The following is an 18,245-nucleotide window of genomic DNA, read 5'->3' on the forward strand; positions in this document are numbered from 1 at the left end:
TAATTGTGATTAATTTTTTATTGTGACACAACACGCAAATATTTAGTATTTTAATGTGATCAAATCTTTTTTAATCTTATATACATGATTGCCATGTTGGCAAAAAAATCGGTTTGATTCAATTTCACTATAAAAGAAACATAATATGCAAAATGGAGTTATATTTATTAATTTTGAAAAGTTGGTCATAACTGATAAAAATCATAAAGTTTTGATATTTTTAGACGGTTTGGCCATTAATCTATTACAAAATATATTGACTAGTTTTAAAAATATTTTATGTTATTCAATTAATTAATATAAATGAAATTTATATAATATAATATAAGATAATTAAATTTATCGACTGAATATAGTATGACTTTTTACTTGCAATGCATCACTATTGATGACAAACTAAGCAAATGCTTTACCAATTGAACATGTGATTGCTAGCTCATTAGTGACTTCGTGCTGTTAATTTAAAGTAGAGACTTTCATTGACGTGTGATAAAATAATAAGTAAACGATAAATTATTGTTTACTTTGGAGAAAACAGAACATATCAAATGACCAAATCAAGCCGATAAATTTGGTTCGGTTTTGTTTGGCTCAATTTCGTTTGAAATAATAAAAATTATTTTTTTAATTCGTTTTGATATGAAAAATCGAAAGTTTTAGTCTATTTTTGATATTAATCGAACCGTAAATTCAAACTGAAATGAAAAACAATTAAAATGACTAGTTTGATTCATTTTGATTTGGTTTAAAATATTTTGTAAATTCGTTTGTTTCGATTTAAAGATAAAAATAAAAATAAACCCTGAAATTAGTTTGATTTGATTTGAACCCAAAGTACACCCTTAGTTGACCCCATGAAATGTGGATCTTTCATACAATTAAATTCCTAGCTAGAAATTGATTTCCAATTTTGTGCAACTTCACTTCACCATCAACTATGCTATAAATAGGCATTACGTTATTCTTCTTTCTCAAAACAAAAACCAAAAATTAATATCTCGGTTAGGTTACAAGAGAAAAATGCAGGTACGTAAATTAATTTCATTTCACTAGAACAATTAACATACTGTTCTTAGAAATTTATTTCGTCGCATTCGTTCATTTCTTCCGCATTCATTATTACTTTTTTTTTGCCTAATAAGAAGAAGAAAAAAAAGTCACTCCTTTACGAATTTATTCTGAATGTTTTAAATCGCCAATTTTACTTTATTTGTCAACTTTTAATTTCTATCGTATTCATTTTAAATTAGGGTTTTTCTTCTTTGAAAAAGAATCAAATATATATTTATATTTAGCACTTAATTTAAATAAACTCTTGATATTTAAAATGAATATTAAAAATTAAGATTTTACGTTAAATATGAAGGATATATTTAATTTTCTTTCAAATAAAGAACACTTCAATTTGAAAAGTAGCATTAAATCGTCATTTTAACAGTTTGAAATAGTAGAGCATTTTCGGACGATTAAACCTTCTTTTTTTTGCCTGATGATCTTTAAATTTGTACAATTCAAAATTCAAAACATTCTTGACAAAATAGAAATTGCAAATGAATTCTGCAGAAAAAGATAGTCATCATGGTATCAACTCGGTGCGAGAAATGCCGGACCAAAGCCATGCAAACAGCTGCCGTGGCAGATGGTGCGTTTCCTCAATCAAAATCTTGCATGGGTTAAAAGTCTGAATGGTACCTAAATTGTATAATATATCTTAATTTGAAATCTAAATTTTAATAAAAAAATATTGATATCATAATTCTTATTTTTGATGAAAATAATTCATTTTAATTTGATTGAATCAAAATATGGTCATCTAAAATAAAAATTATACTATTAAACACTAACAAGATGCACACTAAAATTTTGGAGTAATTAATTTCAAAAGTATCCCAAAATTTTGAATTATTTCAATTCGGTATTAAATTTTAATTTTAATTTTATCAAAAAAGATCTTTAGTTACTAAACTTTAATGTATTTTATTTTTTATTTTGATTACTAAAAAAATTTTGGTGAAACAAAATTAAAATTTAGTCACACATTGAAAATTACAATCTGGTAATTAAATTGCAAAAAATAAAAGTTTTAATATCTTTGGAATCAATAACTCAAACTTTAGGTATTAATTAAAGTATTAATTATTCTCAAAAAAAAAATTAAAGTATTAATTTAAATATAAAATTATTTTATTTTAACAAAGTAAAAAATATTTTGTAAACTTATTAGTCGGTATCATTATTATAAATATTCTACTAATAATTTATGTTATTCGAAATGTTTTTATAAAAGGCGTAAGTTCGGTGGCGTTAGAAGGAGAGAAGAAAGAAAAGTTGGTGGTGGTGGGTGAAATGGTTGATGCAGCATGCTTGACGGAGGCACTTCGAAGAAAAATAAGGCATGCAGAATTACTTACTGTGGAAGAGGTGAAGCCAAAGCCCTAATAACGTTCATCACTACCAATGTAGTGAATTAGCGGAATTTCGGTTTAATTTTTTTCTCGATTATTATCATTTGTTAGTATTTTTATTTATATCATATATTTTTAAATTAGAGTATTTAACAGATAATATTTTTTTTAGTGTTATATGACTTTTATTATTGTATTTTAATCTTATTCTTTAATATATCTATCTTTAATAAAAAAAATTGCACAACCATGTGATAAGTTTTTTTCTTTCTTAGAATTCAATCAATTCTTGTAATCTAAAGTATTAATGTAGACAAAAACACAAGTATGAATAATATAAAAGATTTACGTAGTTTGATAATTAGATCTATATTTACAGATAAATAAAGTGAATCATTTGTTCATTATCACATAATATATAAAATTAACCAAATTAAAAAATATCTACAGAATATTCATAATTATTCTAATTCTCTACGAACAATAACTCATAAGAATTATGAACAATAAATTTTTCTCACATGCACACTCACAATGACGAATCTAGACCGTAATTTAAGGTAGGGCACAGTTTAATTGAAAATAATAAAAATATCATGCTATGAAAATTATAGGCTAATGTATATGTTGGACCCTCACGTTTGATTCGGTTTTAAATTTGAATCCTAATGAACTTTTTTTCCGATGGAGGTACTTAATGTTATAAAAAAAATTCACATCGGACCCTTCAAAACTAAAATGCCACGTGTCCGTTAGTGACTGGCCATTGTGAACCATCGAACCTAATATGTCAATGATAAATTGGCCAGTCACTAACGGGCATGTGTGTGAGCGGAGCGAGTTTCGGGAGACGCTCGTGCAACTTATGGCTGACTTCTTGATCTGGAAATGGTTTGAAAATGGAGTCGTCACCGAATTCAACTAGAAAATGCCTATACCGACTAGATTATCTTACTCGCTTATGGATAAGATTATCGTGTGTCGGACCAAAATATTGGGTTCGTGGACCTCCTCGATACTCGTGTGCTTGGCTTATCAGTTACTGGCTTTATTTATTAACCATATTCGTTAATCTCATCTCAACATTCAATTGGCAGTCCACATGATATAATACTAGAAATGTAAACAAATCTGAAAGCGTGTAAGTAAATAAACTCGTATATGACTCGATCTGGACTGGTCATGAAAAACAAGAAGCAGATATTGCTAAGCATACATCTAACCTAGAGATTTCTAACAAGTAACAGAAATTTGGCTCGTCTAGATTGATTACATGCACAAAATCTAAATCGGGAGTCTATATGCGATTGATTTTATTAGGTGATATTGAATGCCCTATACAACTATTTACTACATTTTTCATGGCAGTCTTATGATGTCTATGTGATTGGCTGGAATTGATTTGATTTAGCTAATTTAACGTGGTTAGTCCTTTAACATGTTAATATTGAGTTTGGCATGTTTTTGGAAAGAAGTAAACAGTACAAACATGCTCACGGGCAGTTGGTATGCACATAAGGTGAGGAATACTTTTAAAACTCGTTGACTTTTTGAATGCCTAGCACTCGCGCGGATTTGACCGTTGGTGTGGTCAGAACTGGTTCTCGGTCAGAACACGGAAGTAATCCATATCGTCAATACGGTTCTATCGGTTTAAACCGGGGTCAATTCAGAGTTTGGGTGGTCCCTGAACTCGGCCTGAAAGTGGCTGGATTTGCCAGTTGTGGGCTCATGGGCCCGGATTATACTCTATGTTACATTAGTGGACTTCGAGGTCCGAATTATATCGGGTCTGATCCGTTATAGCGCATAAAATTAACATACATTATATCCAATTTGTATGGGTTTAAACTAGGCCTATTTTCGAGTCTAAACAAGTTTGGAAACCTAATTGGAAGTTTTGGATCGAAATCTGAAAATCTAGAAATACAGGTTCTGGGAAGGGGGAAGAATATACGGTGGGCAGCAGGGACAGCATGTTATTTCTCTTTGTTTTCAACTTCGTTTTCGCTCGTTTCACCGTTTTTCGTGTAGAAATAGACAAAAACGAATAAAACATAACAAAGAATGCAAATATGGCAATTAAATTACAACTGATTATGAACATTAAAATTCCAATTTACAACAGCTTTAAGCAAGTCTTTTTCATGGCAAATAAACTCAAAACAACCCAAATATGCATTCTGGGTGGTTTAATTTACTGGGATTCTGAAATTGGGCATACAAAACAGTTAATTCTAGCTATTAACATGCCTTTTCATCAATTTTATGGCAATTTATTGAAAATGCATAATTTGGCAATTTCATGACAAAATCAACAAAAATACTAAACATGCATCCTAAGTATTTAAATTTAACAGGCATGAATATGACATCATAAAAGTGATAAAGAGAGTCCTCAGAAGTACTGTTCTGAGTTCTTGTCTCGTTTGCTGGCGAAGAGGATGCGGAATCTAGCTTTGAATCTGTGTAGGGCTGTATTCTCGAGAATTATAACCTTTTCAGGTGTTTTCAGGACTGGAATTGAGTGCGATTTTGGTTCTGGGAAGGGGGAAGAATATACGGTGGGCAGCAGGGACAGCATGTTATTTCTCTTTGTTTTCAACTTCGTTTTCGCTCGTTTCACCGTTTTTCGTGTAGAAATAGACAAAAACGAATAAAACATAACAAAGAATGCAAATATGGCAATTAAATTACAACTGATTATGAACATTAAAATACCAATTTACAACAGCTTTAAGCAAGTCTTTTTCATGGCAAATAAACTCAAAACAACCCAAATATGCATTCTGGGTGGTTTAATTTACTGGGATTCTGAAATTGGGCATACAAAACAGTTAATTCTAGCTATTAACATGCCTTTTCATCAATTTTATGGCAATTTATTGAAAATGCATAATTTGGCAATTTCATGACAAAATCAACAAAAATACTAAACATGCATCCTAAGTATTCAAATTCAACAGGCATGAAAATGACATCATAATAGTGATAAAGAGAGTCCTCAGAAGTACTGTTCTGAGTTCTTGTCTCGTTTGCTGGCGAAGAGGATGCGGAATCTAGCTTTGAATCTGTGTAGGGCTGTATTCTCGAGAATTATAACCTTTTCAGGTGTTTTCAGGACTGGAATTGAGTGCGATTTAGGGGGTGTGTGTGAATTCGGCACAGTTAGGGTTTTTTGCTTGGGGGGAATTGAATTCTCTAACTTAGGGTATTTACCTTTCTGGTCCAACCTCTGACTCAGTTGTCTTAAGGCTGTATTTATAGGGGTGATTAGGGTTAGGTTAAGTCTAATTACTATTTTGCCTAGTTAGAGTTTAGGTTAAGGTTAAAGAAGCGTTAAGTGATAAGCTATATTTTTTATTTTTATTATTAAAATCAATGTTTTATGATTAAAATTCGTACTAAATCTTAGTAGCTAAGAAAAGTGCTGCTAAAAGTGAGTTTAGGTGCCTGAAAGTATTAGAAACGACTATTAGGACCCTATGGATTTGGGTATGGTCAATTTTAATCTGTAAAACTTTCAAATTGGCCATCAACTTCTAAGATATTGCAATTAGTCTAATTTCTGGACTTAGACTACAATCTCTTTGGATTTGTATATGCTATTTGCAGCTAATTACATTTTAATCCTTCAAGTTTGCAGCAATGCACAGATTACGCCTACTTTGATTCCAGCAAGCAAATCGATAGCTCGTCACTCGTACAGATTTCTCTGAAAATCATCATTGGACGCTTCAGTCCCTTATCACTTTTTACTTATCCGGAAAATAGGTATATACAATGTGACTTTTAAGTTAAGAGGGTCTGATGTGAATTTGTTTTATAATATTAAGTACCTCTATCGAGAAAAAAGTTCATTAGGGTTCAAATTTAAAACTGAATCAAACATGAGGATCCAACATGTACATTTAGCCAAAAATATACATTAAAATATATCTTTATAAATTTTAGATAAGGAATTTTTTATAAAATTAGTAATATAATTAAATATTTTAGATGTACTTTTTTTGAAGAAGCTTGAGGTAGGGCTCAGGCACAGCCTGGCCCTGCCCTAACTTCGTCTCTGTACACTCACCATTAACCAAAAAAGCTACATAACTTAGATATTCGTTATTTAGTATAATAAATTTTGGTTAAAACCGAAGAAGATGGAAGAAATAATTATATAAAGAAAATAAATATTCAGTTAATTTCAGTTTTTCAAATTGAAATCGTTTAGATATGAGTAATGTTATACAATCCAACACTTTTAACCCATTTTTTTGTATCGTCTGATATGGGAATTAAAGAGTGGATTGATTAAATTCTGCTTTTTTTGTTATATATTTTTGAATGGGAATTGAACGAATGAAATCTTACTGCATAAGATGGACTAAAAGAGTTTGTTTAAAAAGATGGATTATAAATCATTTTTCTTCAGATATATACCAATTGTCATAGACCTTGGACATATAAGCTAAGATCGCAAGCACGTTGATGTATGCCAGTTGATGCAGCTTTCTAGAGTCAATGAAGATAAAATCAATCTCGTACTTCAACTTGTTCATATTGTATAACTTTATACTTATTTAACATAAAATAAAAAATATTATCTCTAATTATTTAAAAGATTAATCTCAAAAAAAATTACGAATTTTACATGTTTTTTCATTTTAATCACGAAGTTTAAATTCTGTCATTTTCATGCACGAACTACCACTTTTTCCCAAATTCAAACACGGCGCTGAGGTGTCACTCATTTATTGGTGTAAAATGACCTCCAACTCAGCGAATTACACCAATAAAACCATGACACTTCAACACCATGTATGAATTTGAAAAAAAATGGTAGTTCGTGTATGAAAATGACAAAATTTAAACTGCATGATTAAAATAAAAAAAATATGTAAAGTTCGTGATTTTTTTAACATTATCCCTTATTTAAAATGGTTGAAAATGAATTGTTTAACCACGAGCCACAAATTTAAAGCCGGATCACTATTCAGATTTCAAAAAATTCAGAAGGTACATTAGTTTGATTTCAAATTTGGAAGGTTAGCAAAAAGTAATAAGCTAAACAGAAACTTAAAAATCTTTATAAACATCCTTACATACATCAGTTTCTGTTTCAAAGAAACCCTAAAAAAACACCTTTGTATAACAAAATAAATAGACTGAAATGAATTAATTCCAGTTTCCACACAATCATAATCACAAACCAAGCTATGAGTTTTCCAATATTCTTCTGTCTGATAACACTGTTACCCTATGCCAGCAATGTGTGAAAACCTTGTAATCAATGGATAACTCCATTCTAGGCTAAACAAGTTCAAAATTTTTGCTTCAGGGGAAGAAAATAGAGCACCACAATGACACAACTATAGCTATTGCTGAGAAATTTATTAAGCTCTCCGATACAAAAATTAAAAAAAAATGATATTTTTCACTTTCCCATGTCGAAAACAGCAGCCCGGATCTAATGCTAAAGTACATCTCACTCAAATTATTCAATCCTTTGATGCACCAAACAAATCGTTGTTTCAGAACCCGTCTGGTTAACAGTTCAACCCCGGCCGCCCTCAGTTTTGAAGGGAAGAAATTACCAGTTCGGGTTATTTGCAATTTTAATCAGTCTACAAATGGGTAATAGATGCCTGAGATAAATCCTGCAAAATTAAAAGAAAAAAATTGTAAAAGAAAAAAATCCAAAGCAAACAAGATCAGCAACAGAAGTTGTGGCAATTTTTGACCCATCGTGCCAAACAAAAATAGTCCAAACTCGTCCATAAACTAAGTCAATACAAAAAACACACGATGCATATGATCTGAAATTCTTGAATGGTATACTGTTGAAGAACAAAATGATCTAAATAAAGTAATTCCTTACTTTTAGAAAAACACAATCCAAAGAAAAGTTCAATTGATTTTTTTTGAAATATCTGATATATAAAAAAAGGACAACCCATTTTATCAATCAATTTTTTCACTCATACAAATAAAGTATTATGCTTATTAAGAACTTAACAGACCCCTAGGTCATGTAGTGAGAGACTCACTGAGTCATGTAAATTTTAATAATGAACTTGCCCAAAAATTACAATGATGTTAAGAAGTAAATTTTATGTTTTTTCAAGTACATTAATAGATTTGATTCCAACTTGACCCGAAATCAAAAACTGATTAAATTTTAGTTAAAATCTCATTAAAAAATTATCATACTTTATAAGTAAAAAGTGGATATTTTTTTACATCTATAATCATTTTCTCACATATTGGAGCACAGTTATACGCAAACTCAAAATTTCTTCCTGAATGGGTAACATCATTATGAATCGGCATAAATTGTGAGTACCTGTTAGCTAAGCATTTTGCTGAACTTGCCGATGTAATTGCACCATCCAATCAAGGTAACCATTCATACCCCCACTCTGGTCCTCCACAAGGTTCGTGAGGAGAAGGAAGCCTTCTCTAGGCTGTTCACCTTGTCTGACAAGATGACACAGTTGATAATATGGATGGTCAAGCTCCCTTAATTGTTTAAGTATCCCCATCAACTTTCTTGACATTTCACTATCATGCTCTCTAAGTGTAACCTGAAAAGTTTAGCACCAGAGTCTCAGACTGATGCAGCAACAAACTACAGAAACAGTAAAACTAATCTATAATAGATATAAAATCTACAAATGGGGGGTCTAAAATTAAGAAAAATAGTATCTGATAAAAAAATTCACAGTAACAGGTGCCTGTCCACCACCCACCTAGATCAATTTTTTCCTTTTGTTTTACTTGAGAAGAATACAGGGTGATCCACCATTACAATAAATACCAACATTACATGACATGCTTCAGAAGAATCTCTATTTGTTTCGCAATTTTCTTTAATTTCAACTATAATAGAGTTGCAAAACAGTCACCAGCTATAAAATTTACCTATGAGACCATCCAATATTTAACTTCAAGGATAAAACTGTAAGCATCTAGATGAAGATGTAGAAGTGTTTAAAAGACCAGAAGACAAATGCTTAACTCTTATACAAATATGGATGCTTCAATGACAACAAAAAGAGATGTGGAGACGAAATGGGTAATATTATCAAAAACCGTGCTACTTCCATCTCCCTCTGAGAACTGGTGGATAGCACTACTAGGCTATTATTAGCTATCTGGTGCTTTTCTTTTAAGTAAAATTGTTAAATTACTTTCCTTTTCTTCCTTGATAAGTTTTTCAAACACTGAATTCATTTTATCAAAACTAAAGGATACCATAAATGATTGTAAAAGCAAGCATAAAGCAAGAAATGGTTCAAAAATTCAGTACCAAATGGCAGGTAGACTAAATACCTTTGATAACTCAGCTGCAGCGTCTTGGCCAAGGAGACCCATAGCTATATCAGGTGAAAGCATTCTACCAAACCATAAAACAAACCGAAAACCATCATCATAAATATAAAGGCCTCTAGAATCTAAGCTCTCAGCTGTCAGCGGTAACCTCCCGACGATATCTCTAGACTCGTCAGCTTTCGTAGAAGGCTGCATAGATGAGATTGAGATGTACTGTCAATCTTGACACACTATACACAATCAATGGGGGTGGAGGGATGTTTACCTTTAAGAGATGAACATCGACACGAGTCAAGTTAGGATATAAAAGTTTCAGCAACTTCTTAACAGGCAATGCCATCATTGTAAACCCTGCAGCACATCGTTCATCAAGCTGAACATCGGCATACCCTCCTCGGAGAGGTGTTGATTTACAAAGTGCTAATCCATACAAAGGCAAGAACTTCAGAGATTCTGGATATATCATCCGGCCTCCCAACCGATGCTGAACGGCAAAGAGATTCCGGTATTCTCTTAAAGCCTTCACAATTCTTAGCTGCACCGAGCTTCGTGCATCTTCCAGCTTATTTGACAATGTTTTCTCAATTGCTGCAAATGAAATCAGTTAGCCACAAGAAATGTGGTGTTTGTCTCAACATCAAGATCCAAAATCAGTATTGGCCATGGAGCCCAAGTTAACACTTACCTAACCTACAAAACAGAGAAACAATGGCACCAGCATCAGCTTGGCGGTACATCTCCCCCAAATCAGCAACCACAGGAGCTGCTGCTGTATGTACTCTGATACGCCTCTCTCCACATGATGCAGTGTATCTTTTGAACGTTAAGAATACATTAACCGCACTTGTTTTATAACTCCATAAACATCAACTTGCCAATTTAGACAAACAAGACAGTCATCCAAGTGAAACAAATACAATAGCTTACACACAGACAAAAGCAAGAATGGTGAAGTATAACACTTTTGTTCCTTCAATAGAGGAAAAACCCATAGATGATTTATATTACTGAAACTGTAACCTTTGTTTTCTTTCTCTTACCTACCAACCTGAAGGAAAATAATAACTTGAAAAGTAAACAGGAGACAAGCAAAGAATATATTATGGCAGCAAAGTAGCATTTATGCATGAGAAACAATTACCTTTCTTTTACTGAGAAGTCAAAAGTTAACAAAAAACTACTAGAAGCACTGTATATGCATGTGAGCGTGCACCTAAAATGTTGAAAATTATCCATACATTTTCATCAAAAGGATACAGCAAGGCAACTTGAAAATATACAGTTTGAGTTGTCAATAACGTTTCTTCTAGTGATAACTGCATGGCATATGCTTTATCACAATCAACTGCTGGAAGTGCTAATAAATCCGTGGACCTTAGCATGAAGTTCCCATGGTAAGATGTACACCGAATTCCTAAAACACCGAGCATAAGAAGAGGGTATATCAGCTATTTGTTGCTCCAGTGATAAAAAAAAATGAATAAGACAACGAGAAAATAGGTAGCAGAAAATAAAGAACTAACAACAACAATTATGCTTATCACATGGTCATGTGAAGCTTCTATAATACAGAATGTTTTAGAAAAGGAATGTGTTAACAGACATACCTTTTCCACATCTTATGCGCATTACAGATTCCCATGCAGTTTCCCTGGTAAGATCCCTAGCTAACTCATGTCTCAACTTCTCTCCATGATTGACAGATTGAAAATTTGGATAATAATAAACCTGTCCTCCAGTATATTTAGCCAGAGTTCCTAGAAACAAAGATGGCAACTAATTCATAAAAATTACAAAAAAAAACCTTCACATAGTATCTATATAGTTATTGAAAATAAACAACTGACCATAACAAGAAACAGAAATAAGTAGAAAACTAGAAATATACTCAGAACACGCCTATACCTAAAATCAAGCTAACATAAATAACTGATGCGAACTCATTAAGAATGTGCAAGTCATTTTATCATAAACCTAGTCATAAGCTATACAAGATATACCGGATAAGTTCAAAATACAAAACCATGTCAAGTTTCAAGTTTAGTCCCAACTAAAATCGAACAGCATACAACTTAAACTAAACATTTTACCAACAGAGAACATGGTCATCAAAAAAAATGTTGTACCTATGGAAGCTATATCAGTGTACTTGTCGCTAAATGCATATATATTGACTCCTATCTGGTACTTAGTAAAATCAGCAGCCATTTGCTTATAGAATGGATCCTCTGGCACTCTCAATGCATATTCTTTATCCGTTCCATAAACACGAAGATCATCACCACGCAACTTCAAACGACCAACACCAAGAGATGGCATTGTGTTCTGAAAAACCAGTAATTTTCCACCAAGTTGATTCTAGAATGGGGAAAAAGAGACAGAAGTTAATCAAAAGGAAATTCATGAAAAACCCACTAGAGAAGAGAATACCAACAACAACCTCATTACCCTCAAAAGGCAAACATAAGCAACTTAGAAAAAATCTTGTATTTCAAGAGTTTAAGACAGTGAAAGAGAGGAGTTGAGCATCTGAAAATTCCTTTTAAAAGAGTTTAGAATCCATGCATAATAGAGGTTGCTACTTTGTTTCCCACTCTTTGTTCTAGCAAAGATTTCACTCCATAAAAGTATTCAACATTGATATAAAATAATACGGAAAAAAAAATTACTAATCATCCTCTTATTTTCTTTCTCTGTTTTGTTTATGTTGCATTTAACTGTTAATGGATGCTCCAAAAAATAGTAGCACATGATTTGCAGCTATTTCGAATATCTAACTAATACTATATAAAGAGCCGAGTATTTCGGGGAATGTAAAAAACTCACGAACCATAACCATGAATGCTGCTTTTAAAGCTGGACCAAAGGCAGATTCGACATTCACGTTGTCATTAAACATGGATGGTAAACTATCAACAAATGCTTCCACAACGCTTCTTGATTCCGACAAATTAACAAGGAGATCATCGGGCAGTGGCACAAATATATCATCCAAATCTGAAATCACCATCATTTGGGGCTGTGTCAATGATGACTGCACAAAATTTAAACCCACAACTTATTCAGCTAAATCATTATCCAATATGGAGAAAAATACCAAAGCAACTCAAAGCTTTCATTAATGTAGAACTTGCCTTCATGTTGTAAAAATGTATTGTACTGTCATAAGTGATAAACCCAATCTGCGTTCTGGGGAAGCCAGGTAAATCATCCAAACAAGACTTAATAGTTTGGGCCACGATCTACACATAGAACTTAAAGCATAAGCAAAGATTAAACCTCAGGTTGAACCACACAAGCAGCTCAAGTAAAAACATGTGCCAGAATTAGAATGAAATTAAAATTCTCAAAATGAAACACCAAAATCAAGAATTACTTTTAATTTGGTTGATTAAAGAATCTATAAAGAAATACGATGATAATCCTGTCCCATTTATATAAAAAGGTGCCACTTTTAATTAAGTAGGAAATTTTTTTACTTCTCTTCAGCGCATTAGTTTTATAACCGACATGCAACAACCACAGCCTATAGCATACTCAAAATTTATGATTTTGCTTAGGCCAAAACCAAATGACATTTTTTAATACTGTACTATTAACAGAAATTGGGTTGCAACTGTATAAAAATCTGTTTCTTTCTGATTAGTAATAAAAATAAGCCGCATGCAGTAATCCACTACCCGTTATAAGCAAGAATTTTAGCTCAAAACGAAAGGATCATTTTTCAGGGTTGAAATTAAGATATGTTTTATCTAATCAAATGCATTCTGGTCATAAAAGGCGAAAGAATTGGGTGCAGAACCTGCTCCCAAACTGGAAAGAACTTACCTCAACCATGCCGCTTCTAACAGCAGATATCGAAACATCAATGAGAAAAAAATACAATGGTGGCATTGGTGGCCGCACCATATATTCAGTCGGTGCAACAAACTCTATACTGCCCTTCGTAAGCTCAGGTCGCTGATCCAAATCAATTCTTCTGCCAGTTGCATCTAAATGAGCAAAATACTCACCAGGAACTGAAAACAATAATTAGTTATTGATCAGCACTTATTCTTTGTAACAAAAAGATACTACAAAAGTACTAGTTATATGTGCTAAACATAAAACATAAAAAGAAAGTCTCATGCCCAGTTAAGAAAAGGAAAGTAAATGTTGAAGATAACTACAATAAGGAAATATAAATCCAATGAAGCACAGCTGAATATTCAATGAAATAGGAAGCTATAAAAGTAGAATAGTGATTAAGGAACACTTCTTTTCTATTGATCTCCGCTACAGGACTATAATTACATTTAGTGTCTACAGAAACAGAATAAACCACATAGTCTAAGAGGGAAAATTACCCACTTACTCAGTTCGATTTAGTACAATAGGATTATTTAAACATATACCAGACTATCATAATTTTCCAACAATGAGAGTTGATAATTTATAGGAGTATACATGTATAGCTTAAAAGCAAACTCACACCAAACCAAACCAAATTAACAGACAACTCCAAATAGCTTCCTTCATCAGGAAATTTATAAATGATGTAACGAGTTTATACAACTCTGCCAAATAATTTTCTTTAACATGTGCGAAATATAGAATAAACCATGAGTAAAATATCACAATGTTCCTGATTGCAAAAAGATTTTGCTTAGAGGTCTATCAAATGAATTTTCACATCAACATTAACCGGCAGATAATCAGTGTTACCATCATTAAGCAGAGAACAGATGTTACAACGCCACTTCCTTCCAGCATCTGCAAATGTGACATATGGATTCACATATGTTCGACATCTTCTACAACGAATAATACCATTTGAGACAAAGTTAAGTACTGGCACCTCCTCCTGAGTAGAGAAAAAGCGCAGCAAAAATTAGACTTATTCAGAGAAAAAATGGTAATTTAATAGCATGATAACAAATGACTTTAATAACAAATACTGACGCCATCAGGAGCTTCTGCAAGAGGGCAGACAACAGCCCCAAGAGGTAAATGCCACCTTGAGGCCAAGGACTGAGAATTTGGAATTGCACTAGTAGTAAGCCGTAGGTATCTAGGATCACAATTCCCAGAAAATGCCTCAGCCATTGGCTGCGGCTCCACATCACCATCCAACGGCCTTGGCAATGATTTTGGATCAATTCCTGGTTCAATTGATCCCGGAATAGATCCAACAGACAATGAATTGAAATCTTCTAACAAGCCTTGGATACCACCTGGGGGAGGTATGGAGGCAGCATGTTGCATTTGGTCCCTCGGATAGCCAAAAGGGGCTGCTACTGGTGGAGGTTGAGCAAAACCTCCTTGGTGAGAAGGAAAGGAGGGAGGTTGTGTAGCTGCAGGAGGTGCAAAATTTCCTTGCTGAGATTGAAAAGGAGACTGCATAGGAGGGGCTTGTGAGACAGTAGCTGGTTGATTCATGTATCCAGGTAAAGATGGCTGAAAAGTGGCTCTGGCCGGAGGATAAGATGAACCCACAGGAGGGAAAGAGGGCTGCAAACTAGGCCTGGGAGCAAAAAATGATGAATCTGCCGAAGGTTGAGGAACATTCACATTAGAAGGTGGAGATCCCATTGGCACTGGAGACATCTGTGTTTGCGAACGAAATGGTGGAGACGATACCTGACCTGTAGGGGGTCTAAACAGAGGAGCCCCTGTTGGAGGAGCTTGTGGTGTAGAACTATAATGTGGAGTTGGGAATTGCTGATAGGGTCCAATAGTAGAGGGCACATATGATGCAGGAGGAGCAGGCGTAGAAGCAAAAGGCTGAGATACACCTGGAGGTCCAGATGGAATAGAATGTACTGCAGTTCGGATACCTGGTGGACCAGGTCTAAATCCAGGTGCCTCTGATCCAGCCACGGGGCCAGATGATGAAAACGGAGTCATACTTGGAGGAGCAGGAGCAAATGGTGTAGCCGAAGGTGGCATAGGAAAGTTCGGACGGCTGGGATTATTTTCAGTGACCATAGCTATCAATTAAATGAGTTTCTATGTACTATATGTCTATGCTTCCATAAGCTAACCTGCCAAAGAAAAAAATCCAAAATGTAAATTAGCCCAATAAAACGAGGATGCAGCTCAGGCTGATTATTACAAATATTGCACTTCCGGGTGAATCAAGCAACTAATTATTTTCTTAGTTCAATCTACCAAAGCATGATTATCTTAAATAAATCACTTCATACAAGTCCAATCCAACTCTATCCTAATCACAGTCCTACACCAAAGCATGACCATCTTCTAGCTTAATCGTGATCAAAACAACTGAAAAAATGTAATCCAAAACGCTATGATCACAAACATTACTCAACAGTGTGCCGACACAACTAATGCAATTAAACAGAAAATTAATCCAAAACCAAACTAAAACAGTGAAACAAAAGCATAATTAAAAGTTCTTAACTCATAATTAAAAAAACACAATCAAACAAATACCTAATCGAAGATCGTGTTAATCAACTGAAGAATTGAGTGTCTGTATCAACAATTTGGATTCCGTTCGACGGAGTAGATAGAAATCGGGGAGGGATCGATTAGATCGGATTGAGAAAATGAAACCCTAGAGAGAGAGAGAGAGAGATCTCCAATCAACGTTAAGTTTTAGAGAGAGAAATGAGACAACTCGATAAGCAGAGAAGCGGAGCGAGCGAGGGGTGAATTTAGTTGATTCTGTTTGAATTGTCGTTAGATCCGACCCATTTTTACTACTTTTTTACTTGGTCGGTCTGACATCCCAGCTCCGAACCCGATATTCACTTGTGTGTTGGAAGAACCGGGAAAGTGTTTATATATTAAGCTAATTTCAGAAATTGTGTTCTTAATCTTATGGTTTTTGATAAATTTGTTCCCCCTTAATTGGGGGAATTCTTTTAGTATCTTAATTAAAATTTAAAAATATAATTTATATAAGATTGTATAAAATAATTTTAAAAATATAATTATATTTTGAATTTAATTTGCTAAGTAAATTAAAGTGGTGATTTTTTTAAATTTTAATCAAATTGATTTTTTTATTTAATTTTATTCTATTTTTGACTTACTTTATTTTATATCTATACTATAACATTTTTTAAATTTATTTTATTTTTAGCTCACTTTAATCTTAACTTTTTATTCACTGATTTGACTATTCTTATATATATATATATATGATGCATAAATTATGGTGGGATGATTTGGTGTATTATTGTTTACTTTTTTCAATCTTTTTTTTTATTTATGATAATTTTAAAATCATTGTCATTCATTTTATATTATTATTATTTGTTAGATTTTTAAAATCAATCCTGCAAAACTTTAAGTTTTGATTCAATAATTTAACTATTCTTCTAAAAAAATTAAATTTTAAATTGTAAAAAAAATTAATTATACCTCCCCAATGATTGGTGAGAGAGTGTCCTGCAATGCGCGGGCTGGTTAATCGCCCTAATTAGGGTGATTAAACCAGCCCGCAATGGGCCATTGCGGGTTGGATGGGCTCCAGGCACGAAAACGTAATTTTCGTGCTCTGGGGCACAAAAAAAGAATTCTCTCTTTCAAGGAGAACAAATTTGTTAAAAACCCTAACTCTGTTATTTAATAACAGCAATTATTTAGCAAAAAAACAAATACTAACAACAACAACATATCTATTCAATTTACATCAGGGCTAATGTAAATGTAAGAAAACAAATATAGATGCATAATTGCCTTCTTTCTAAAATATTATTCGAAAGAATTTGAATTTCACATCTTATATTTATAGCGATTTAAATATAATTTAAAAAAAAATAAAAAAAATTAAATAAAACTTTTCTTCTTTTGGATATTTGCCTTATAAGATTATTTTAAAGAAAATAAATATTTACATTTTATATTTATAGCGATTTGTATATATTTTCTAAAAGATCACATTTTTTATTATTTTGGCATGTGATGTTTTTTTTACCAAAAGATTGTGGTTTTGGTATTGATGAATCAAATGACACCGGTTAACAATTTTGAACGCCAAAAATAAAAAACATTGGTTTTTTATGCCAAATTTTTAAAATTATGTTAGAATCGCTATAAACATCAAAAGTGAGGCTTTTTTTATATGTAAATATCCCTTTTTTATTATATAATCAACATAATTTTGTTTTTAATAGGTATATTTTAAAAAATCATAAATAGTACTTAAATTGAAAGGCAGTTTAGGACAGTTATAAATAAAATTAGTAATTTTATGACAACGTACCACGCTTGCGCTTATTTATTGAGGTATTGACTTAGAATTTTAGTTTCTTCTGCTCTCTTTTAAATGAAATATACTATAATTAATGATGATTCATATATCATTTGATCATTTAAGTAATAAATGAATGCCTATAATTTTAGACAAAAAAATTTGAAATAGTGCCTATTAATTTGGGACGGAGGGAGTATATTAATTTTATAAATTAAAATAATTATTTTCAAATCTCAATGGTTATATATTTTTATAAGTTATAGTGAGTTTAGATAAACAACTTTTTCTATTTTAAATTTGTGGTACATTTT

General features: G+C 32.6%; 2 protein-coding genes across 2 annotated transcripts; one reads left to right on the forward strand and one right to left on the reverse strand.

Annotated features, from left to right (window-relative positions):
• The first annotated feature begins 947 nt into the window (after positions 1-947).
• LOC126666620 (heavy metal-associated isoprenylated plant protein 47-like) lies at positions 948-2,439 on the forward strand. Its single transcript, XM_050359443.1, has 3 exons — positions 948-1,026; positions 1,564-1,642; positions 2,288-2,439. Exons 1-3 carry the CDS (start codon positions 1,021-1,023, stop codon positions 2,437-2,439), a joined length of 237 nt encoding a protein of 78 aa, XP_050215400.1. The 5' UTR covers positions 948-1,020.
• Positions 2,440-7,456: 5,017 nt separating this feature from the next.
• LOC126667555 (protein transport protein SEC24 A) lies at positions 7,457-16,480 on the reverse strand. Its single transcript, XM_050360542.2, has 14 exons — positions 16,164-16,480; positions 14,670-15,751; positions 14,433-14,571; positions 13,557-13,747; positions 12,863-12,970; positions 12,559-12,762; positions 11,855-12,086; positions 11,336-11,485; positions 10,986-11,142; positions 10,414-10,541; positions 9,994-10,316; positions 9,729-9,917; positions 8,740-8,980; positions 7,457-8,053 (listed from the first exon to the last, which is right to left on the reverse strand). The coding sequence occupies exons 2-13, from the start codon at positions 15,693-15,695 to the stop codon at positions 8,747-8,749; spliced, it is 3,081 nt and encodes a 1,026-aa protein (XP_050216499.1). The 5' UTR covers positions 15,696-15,751; positions 16,164-16,480; the 3' UTR covers positions 7,457-8,053; positions 8,740-8,746.
• Between the last annotated feature and the right edge of the window lie 1,765 nt (positions 16,481-18,245).

Source organism: Mercurialis annua, linkage group LG2 (assembly GCF_937616625.2).
Source record: "Mercurialis annua linkage group LG2, ddMerAnnu1.2, whole genome shotgun sequence".
Classification (NCBI taxonomy): Eukaryota; Viridiplantae; Streptophyta; class Magnoliopsida; order Malpighiales; family Euphorbiaceae; genus Mercurialis; species Mercurialis annua.

Bases quoted from the DNA above. Each gene is read 5' to 3' on its own strand.
- LOC126667555 (XM_050360542.2), bottom strand. From the start codon at position 15,695: ATGGTCACTGAAAATAATCCCAGCCGTCCGAACTTTCCTATGCCACCT. The intron at 12,763-12,862 runs GCAAGTTCTACA...AATTTTGTGCAG, and splicing joins TACATTTTTACAACATGAAG to TCATCATTGACACAGCCCCA. The intron at 8,981-9,728 runs GTATTTAGTCTA...TAAACTTTTCAG, and splicing joins CTGCAGCTGAGTTATCAAAG to GTTACACTTAGAGAGCATGA.
- LOC126666620 (XM_050359443.1), top strand. The intron at 1,643-2,287 runs GTGCGTTTCCTC...TTTTTATAAAAG, and splicing joins AACAGCTGCCGTGGCAGATG to GCGTAAGTTCGGTGGCGTTA.